We start from the raw sequence: 8,351 nt of genomic DNA, 5'->3' as shown, positions 1-8,351 counted from the left end.
ATCAGCGAAGAAACACTGGCCTCTGGCTCGATTTCTCAACTTCTTGCACTTCGGTCTTTTCGCATTCCCGATTTACCACCACATCTCTATGACCTCGGAAATGAAAAAGTGGCCTGAAATATCTGCGTAGTTGCTTTTCTGTAACACCACCTAACACCTTAGACAGGAAGTCGCAGATTTTCAAGACCAGCCTTACAGCTTGTATGTAGGTATTGAATAGCAAAGGGCTTTTCCACAGCCCGTAGTCAAATTTATACAACCGGTACATGTCTTCTTGTTAGAGGTACCTGATTGTCGTAAATCGCGGGGTTTGCGCTCACCCCTACTGCTTACATTTCTTTGGATCTCCCGAAAGTAGCATCAAACTTGGTCATTCATGCGGTTCCTTGAATTCCTCCACGTGTGCGTCGGTGTGTCAACCGGGTCGCGTGTTTCCAAACGCCTCGCTGCACAGAGCACCCACGTGACATGATGTCCCTGCACGCGGTATTTTGAGTGCCTGCTAAAACGAGTCCAACTTTCGGGCTCTGTGACCTCGATGTAAAGTACTCAGTACTGGCCCTGAGGGCTTGGGTTCGAGGCCCAACAGGCCTATCTCCTAGTTTTTCCCTCCTTAGCTTTATTGCTTCTAAATTTAATTTTTTTTAAACACAGGTGTACGTGTTGTTTTTGTTAATAGTGATTTGCTATGTTTTAGGTCGCTCTAGCTTCGAGCGCAGCCAATGCCAGCATTTATTTATCGTTCTGCATCACGCGAATAGACATGTCACGGGAGTGCTCTTTGCAGCGAAGCCTTTGGAAATACGCAACCGGGTCCGTAACGAAGAACAGATAAGAGAAACAGCGTCCGTGCCCCGTCTGGTCCGTGGTTATACATCATCCTGTGAAGGCTAAGTTAAGATTCGGAGCAGGCAGTTTTCTTCTTCACACAGTTTAAGATGCGAAGCATGTCACGCAAGGGGCTGTGTCCCTCCTACCCTTCTTGTTGTCGGCCGTCCGCACTCTACTGCGCATACGCGTCTCTGCAGCCCCGTCAGCGTTTGACCTGACGTCAGCGCAGTCCACTAAAAATAAAAGAAATAGTTAGGAGGCGCCCGGTTTCGAACCCACTACTCTCTGGCCGCAATGGGAGGTACGTGGCGCTCTTCCCACTGCGCTACAAACCGAGACGGGAACATGTGATACGAACGCGCCTGATGTCCTTCACTCATTCAAACTACGCCAAGAAGCTACTGATACAATGAAGGCACACGAAGCTGAGCGACAACAGAAACAACGAAATGAAAACTTCAGAGCAGGAGGTTGAATTTCCGGTGGGAAAGCTGTAGCGGGAAGCGCTACGCGCCCTTCAGCGCAACCAGAGAGGACGACGGACAGGGCGTGCAGCGGGGTAGGAGCGTGAGCACGCAATAAAGAAAGACGAGAACAAGGAGGTGTTCGATCAGGTAACGCGGGCGTGGGTCGCTTCGCTGTCTCTACATTTCTCTACATTTCTCTACATCTCTACATTCTCTACATGGGGGTTCACACTGCGTTCCCATTCGTGCTCCGATAAATGAAATAACATAACGGCAACACAACGGAAACTACAAGGAATCCCCATGATGCTTCACATCCTCCTCATGGTTCCCCACGGGAATATGGTGTAATCTTTTTGTCACTCACCAAAACGCACAAAACCAGTTAACACACCTTTTCATATTTCTGAATGAAAACATTCGGCTTTTCTGGCACGAAATGCTGGTCTACTACACGCTTTGATGAATTTGTGAGCTTGTCCGTTACGCTCCGCGTCATGAAAAAGAGCGCACAGTTGGCACATTCATGCCAGTTTAGAGCTGCGCAGGTAATATGCCCTTTTTTTGTTGGGAAAGTAAGGCCTTCGGGAATGCCGTCAAGCATTACGATGACAAACCGTTGATCGTCCTTCCGGTCACAAAGTAGTCTACCCATGGCGCTGAGGATTGTTTCCCTTTGAGGTCTCAGACGTGCAAGACGAACACACTACTATGATGATACTAGGATGCAGCAAATTGGTGCTTCCAACTGCAAAGTTCACCCAGAAAAGATAGTTTGAACACCTAAAGGAACTCGATACTATATGCCTTATGCCTGTAAGGTCACACGGTTATCCCGACACCGTATTTTTTGCCTTCTTACCCAAAGAAGACCCCACAAAAAACTCAATGCCTATCGTTTATCTTATGCGCAAAGTTTCAACAATAGCTGTACGGACGTTGCACATGCATGCAAGAGTAGATGGGCATTTTGACGGGCTATCGCTACCAGAAACTTAGTGGTGAACTGGACGAAATATTGTTCAGGTGAACTGAAATAAACCTGAGACTACACTTCGTGTACTAAAAGGTGCTTTGACCTTACAGCGGTGCTTACAATGCTGCCGGCATCTCGTACCAAGTCATAAGTGAACACACGGTGATGGCTGATTACCAAAACCTTGCAGTCATTGACTTTCACTTGGGGATCTTTAACGTACGCCAAAATATCGACACACGGGCGCTTTCGCTTGTCGCCTCCATTTGAAAAGCAGCCAGCACGGCCGGAGCGAACGCACGTCCTTGAACTCACGAGCACGACGCTATAGCCACTGAGACACCACAACGGGTAAAATACCCCAGTTTTCTTTAGGAGAAAACCACGAAGGTACCCGAATCCACAAGTAATTCGAATCACTAGTTACGCGTCCTGCAATACGAACGTATGAGAGGCATCACATGGCTTTCAGACATATCTTCTCACAGAGATTTGCATCCATGAATACAGAGGTTTGCAACTCGGTTGCGCCAACAGCAAAGTTCTTTCATTCCGGTTCATTCTCTGTACGCCAAAACTATTCGAAGCTAGTCCCATAGAACTCTTCAACCGCGGATCTGGCGGTTCAAGCAGTGACCCAAGCCTTCGCAGCTGACTGCTTTTTGCGGTATGAGATAGAAACCAGCATCCGTGCACGTTACAGCTGCCTTAGTTCCCTTGTCGCAGACTTAATTTCCCTAACAAAGGCATCAATGTCGAACGAACGAAGCAGTTGTAATAAAAACACAGGCGCCTGTTTTATTAGCAAGTATACGGTTGTAGCCTGGCCGAAATACTTAATGCATAAACTTGTCATCACGCGTATAGCTAGACAGCAACCATCCCTAGCTGTTTATTGAAGTGATAGCGAGCGGGCACAGGTCACCTGAATGGGAGGAATACCTTGGAATTCAAATGCGCCATCTTCCTGCACCCCACTTGAGATGTACTGAAAAGTGGGAAAAATTTATCTCGACCATCTGGACTTAAATGTAAAGGCGGCATGATTTCCTTGCTATATTACCGCAATTGTGTATGTCTGTCACTTTTAATATCTCGCGTTGATAGTCGGTTCCGCAAGCAATGCTATAAGGACCGGTGGGTGCAAGTATCCGTAATAGCAGGTATGCTCCGCAGATTTTCATTATGGCACTACTTGAAGCCCTTTAGCGTGTGCTGCATTGCTTCGTCCAAGTCCGGGCGCTTTTTGACGTAGCTTAGCGTCTTCCACAGGCTAGCGCGACGGGTCAGCGTGCGCCTTCCCGTGAAGTAGGCGCACATGTATTCGCCGCGAACCAGTTCCAGCAGTTGGTCCTCTTTTGTCCTCACCAAGGCGGTGATGTCGACGTGTTTGAGTGAGGCGACCTTCGCCAGGTCACCCGTGACGTATGCGTCGTCAATGGCGTGGACGGGCCGGCGGAACGAAGCCACGTACAGGTCCCGCATCGCTTGTGCTGGTATGATCACGAGCCAGCCACTGCAGTGCGTGGGGAAATACCTGTAGGGATACTCGCGCACGCTCAGGTAGTGGCGGCTGTGCGGATTGCGGACCACCTCGTTGCGCTGGAGCATTGGGCAATGCAGGCGGCGGTCGCCGGGCTTGAGTCGGTTGCGCAGGTAGGCGTCCAGCAGCTCCGGGTGGAGGAAGACGTCGTCGTCGACCTTCACCACACTCCGCACCGAAGGGCAGTTGAGCATGACCCAGCGCATGCCGTAGATGAACTTGAGCGAGAGGTTGCGGTAATGGTCGAAGAAAGGAAGCTGCACCATGTCGCCGAATTTCGCAGCCTCGTCGCTCACCGTGACACCGGGTCGCCGACCAACTAAAAAAAGCACCAACCACTTGAAGAGGGACGCGACCCGCGGGTGTCCCACCGTGGCTCGGAACAGGTTACGCTCGTGCCGATGCGTAGGGTCCGTGTGCACGAAGATTAGGTGCTCCACGTTACCGGCACCACACAAGTACCTTACGGTGCCACCGTTGGCGCTCTGGTCGACCGTGTCCGGTGGGTCGATCCGGAAGGGCAACTTCCGCAACAACGCCTGCACGTCCATCCACCTGTTTCTCGCAGCGCTTCCGTTCCGCGGTAGAAAGAAGGCCGGCGCGTAGTCCTGACTCGTAACTTCCGCTCTCGCTGGGGCTCTAATCGCCCGGACTTCGAGAGAGCGCTCCAAGTCGGCGAAGAAAGCAAGTCCCTCATCGGGGTCCTCTGATTGCTCCCTGTTGAATAGGCTCTTGTTGGGGTCGTTTACTACGGCCTTGCCTACGTTTGCAGAGTGCGGCCGTAAGTGCAGGAAGTCGACCAAGAGCACGCTTCGAAGCAGGCACGCAGCTACCGTGAGCAATGTAAGCATTGTCATGCACGGCAGGAACCGCGGGCACTTCCGAAATAGGTGGCACCGGATGAGCGGCCTCCGGACTTGCTGGCCTTGTCCACTGGCGACCTGAAATAGAAACAGCGTTGAAAAACTTTAGTATGCTCGAAATAAGAAGAACAGTGCGATATACATCCAACAAAACCGGAACGAAATTCTCTTGTTCCTAATTTTAGTAAATAAATATAGGAGTGATAACTAACGATTTACGTTATAGGCTTGCGCCCCTGCGTTATCGCCCAATCGATATCAAGCACCTGGATTGCGCACTGCGCTCAGATTCGGTCCGCTGCATCTCTTCTTTTCTCTCTCTCTTCCTGCGCTTTTATTCCAAGATGTTTGTGACATTACGCGGTACAAATTACAAACCGGGAAGCGAAAATCTAGTGTTACGATCCACCGTGTGCGCCCCGAGCGGTTGCTCGCCTCATCCGCGCCTTAGCACCGCCTGCTACCGAAACAGTGAGTTCACGTAGGCCATTTATTGTATGCGATTGCAATGCGCCCTGAGATGTAAAACGGTTACGCAGGCAGCGGTGAACGATGTAGGGATGTAAGAAGCATAAATCTTACTAACAGCATATCCTCTAAAGGAAAAAAATGGCTCCAATCTACACTGTAAAGCTGGTTGGAAAGCAAAGCTTTAAACGATACCGCACTAATTGCACATGTGGCGTCACATGAATTCGCACACGTAGCTCTACAAAAGTGAAACAAGAGATTCGGCAAGCCGTTACCTGCAATTCGCAGGGGCGGCGTCTAGAATGCAGCAGCACCGTCGGCCACGGCCAGGCCAGAGCGGCGTATGCCACCACTGTAGCCCGGCCGTGAGTCGGGAGAAAGGAAACGAAGAAGAGCGGCGCCTTTCGAAGGGTGAGACAGTGGAACCTGGTCCTGATGCGCGGGATACGCATGCTGATGTGCTAGCTTAGGGCTACAGCACCGCGCAACACAAGCGCAGACACCGAAACGATTCGGCATTTGAGTTTAGTTATTCCCATTTATACCGATTTAAACAAATTAGTTCAGTATGTTTTAGAATGGCGAGAAAGCTTAGGGAACTTTTATAATCGCTATTCATCAGAACCAGTTGCTCCTTTCGGCTTTTGTAATACCTGTTAAAACACAACCGAATTGGTATTCACCAATTTAAAGGAGCCATGAAGAGAAAATGCAAGTTGGTTTTATTCGAAAGATTTCGTGTTTTGTAGTGCCCCCAGCGCTTGTCCGGATACAAACGGTGCTTTATTCACTGAGAAATTAAACAATTTGGGTTAAAATTTTGATTTTCCCGCTCAATCGTGCGTTTTCGTGGTCCCAAGTGATATCACTGGAACCGACCGCTCTGCAGCCTAGAGTACCTTCATTCACGCATCCGCCGTACAGGGTAGAGACACGTATACGCTGGCGCCGCCATTTTCGGTTGCTGGCTCGCCGCCGAAGCAAGTCATTGTGTCAAAACCGCGCTAAAATTATCGCCGCAACGCGGTTTACTGAAGAAGTTTGAATCATATTGTCTGTTTCGCGTTGCTAAGTCTCGTGGGAAACGAAAAGAATAACGCGTTGAGCCCGTTGGCCCAATTGCGGCGGCACGGGACCGTTCAAAGGTTGTCTCCACCCTGTACAGCGGTGTTGGTTTGTTCCCGCGTTTCTTTACGTTCCGTAACCTAGATGGCGCCACCATACCGTGGCAAGCGTTTGGTTTGTTTTTGCCCGCATTTAAACCTGGCTTGTTTTTGTTCTGGGAGAAAATATTCGTTCCCTGAAACAGTGCTCGCTCGACAAATGGGGTCACGTAAGACACCGTTGCTTGCGTCAATCGTCCAGTGTCGTCCAATCGTCCAAGCCCCGTAGTGCTGTGCAGCAAAACACCAAGCATGCTGTGCGCAGTACGAACAGCAGAACGCATCAGTACTTCTATGTTTACATGTGCTTTCGTAACTTCCACTGTTTGTCCCATCATTCTTATTGCTTTGTAAAGAATGTGCCCTAAATTTAAGCGCAAATCGCTCGTTCGTCTCGTTTGTAAGTTCTACCTAATTTGCGTCTGCTTCTGCCAGCCTCCGCCAATCGCAGAGCTTAGCTCATGTGACGACATAGGTTCTGTTGCGGGAAATGAGCTCGTGGGTCGCATGACCATTCCCGTTTTAAGTGCACTTTATAAGCGACCCCAAACCATCCACCGCCGGCGGCGTTGGCGTCCGCAGTGCTCCTCTATATTTGAAAAAGAAACAGCATCCGGCGCCAGGTTTCGATCCGAGGAATTTGCGGCCGCAGCGCGACGCTCTACCGACCAAGCCACGGACGCGACGGTGATATCAGTGTTAGACGCGCCTTATATCTTTAACGCATTCAAACTACGTCGTCAGCGGCGTGCGTTGGCGACTCAGCGGCGTTATAGCGGCTTGATAACTGCGTGGTGTACACGTGATACTACAAACCCGATGGAAGAGATGGAAGAGAAGGCGGCGAGGCGGTGGGCTGCGGGGGCCGAGCGCAAGCGCCGCAAGCGGGCCGACAACCGTGCATTCGCACTTTCACATTCTCCCCCTCGGGGAAATGCGGGGGAATTTTTTCCTAATTATGTAGCTTATTTGAGCGAAGTTTACGTTAAAAGTGGTGTCAGTATGATTCTAACGAGGCAATCTTTTGAATGAACCAAACTTGTGTTTTCTCTTCATGGCTCCTTTAAAGGGACACTGAAGTGATATGTAAACATTGCGGGATTACTAGCGCAAATTGTAGTCCGGAGTCCCCAGGCCATGTTTAGACCACTCTAGGCGCGTGTACGCGATTTTATTTAGTAGAAAAACTAATTCGAAAACGCTGTCCTCCTCTCTTTACGCTCGCCCATTTTCTGTGGCGTTTTCGTTTGACGTCAGGAGGGGATGAGCTGGCAATTGGCTGCGCCACGGCTGCGCTACTGCACGGCTCCCCGGCCGACAGAGTCAGTCGGCCCAGCGTTTCGTCCGCCGGCCGCCGGCGGGTCCTCGCAATCAAGGAGGTTAAAAAAAATTGCTTGGTCGCAATTCGTTCGCTTAGTTGAAACGAAGCCAGGACACGTTTGTGAATGGAAGAATGTGCCTTTCTTTACTTGGTTTGTTTGTACACTGTATCTAGCTCCAAGTCAATGTCGCTCCACACAAGCGCTGCACATGCGACGCTTCGCTGACTGGTACGCCAGTAGGAAAATATAAGGCCTCTTGAAGGCGGGAGAAGAGTCAGCGAATTCAATATAGGTACTAAGCAAATAAAATCAACTGATATTTTTACCGTACAGCGTAAAACTAGGGCGCGGGAAGCACTTTTTTGCGCTGGGCGAACAAGCACAGCGGTCAGCAGCACTACGCATCTGCGAACGCTTTTCCGTCTACGAAATGCAATTGCTAGACGTGAGCTACTGTGGAAACTCGGGCGACGCTTACTGCATGATCGCAGTACAACAAATAGTCACCTAAGCGGCTTGCAATGCCAAAACTAAATAAAAGTGTAAACCGATTGTACAATATATACCCTATATTAGCAAGGCATTCGCGTCCCGCTCCGTGGCCTAGCGGTCTGGGGCGCTAGGAATTCACCGCAAATGTTTTGCGAGTCACGAGTTCGAATCCCCGCGGGTACGTGCTTTTTTTTTGTAAGTTAACTTTTTTTGTTTTCCGCCG

At 50.1% G+C, this 8,351-nt stretch overlaps 1 protein-coding gene across 1 annotated transcript; it reads right to left on the bottom strand.

Annotated features, from left to right (window-relative positions):
- Positions 1–3,089: 3,089 nt before the first annotated feature.
- On the bottom strand, positions 3,090–4,823 carry LOC144180741 (beta-1,3-galactosyltransferase 9-like). Its single transcript, XM_077709010.1, has one exon. It carries the CDS (start codon positions 4,672–4,674, stop codon positions 3,466–3,468), a length of 1,209 nt encoding a protein of 402 aa, XP_077565136.1. The 5' UTR covers positions 4,675–4,823; the 3' UTR covers positions 3,090–3,465.
- Positions 4,824–8,351: the final 3,528 nt, after the last annotated feature.

Source organism: Haemaphysalis longicornis, unplaced genomic scaffold (assembly GCF_048455015.1).
Source record: "Haemaphysalis longicornis isolate Haplotype H1 unplaced genomic scaffold, Haemaphysalis longicornis Haplotype H1 scaffold_4, whole genome shotgun sequence".
NCBI lineage: Eukaryota > Metazoa > Arthropoda > Arachnida > Ixodida > Ixodidae > Haemaphysalis > Haemaphysalis longicornis.
Note: the sequence above shows the minus strand (reverse complement) of the source record. Positions and strands in the feature narration are given on the sequence as shown.

Excerpts from the sequence above, each read along its gene's own strand:
- LOC144180741 (XM_077709010.1), bottom strand. The coding sequence starts at position 4,674 with ATGACAATGCTTACATTGCTCACGGTAGCTGCGTGCCTGCTTCGAAGC.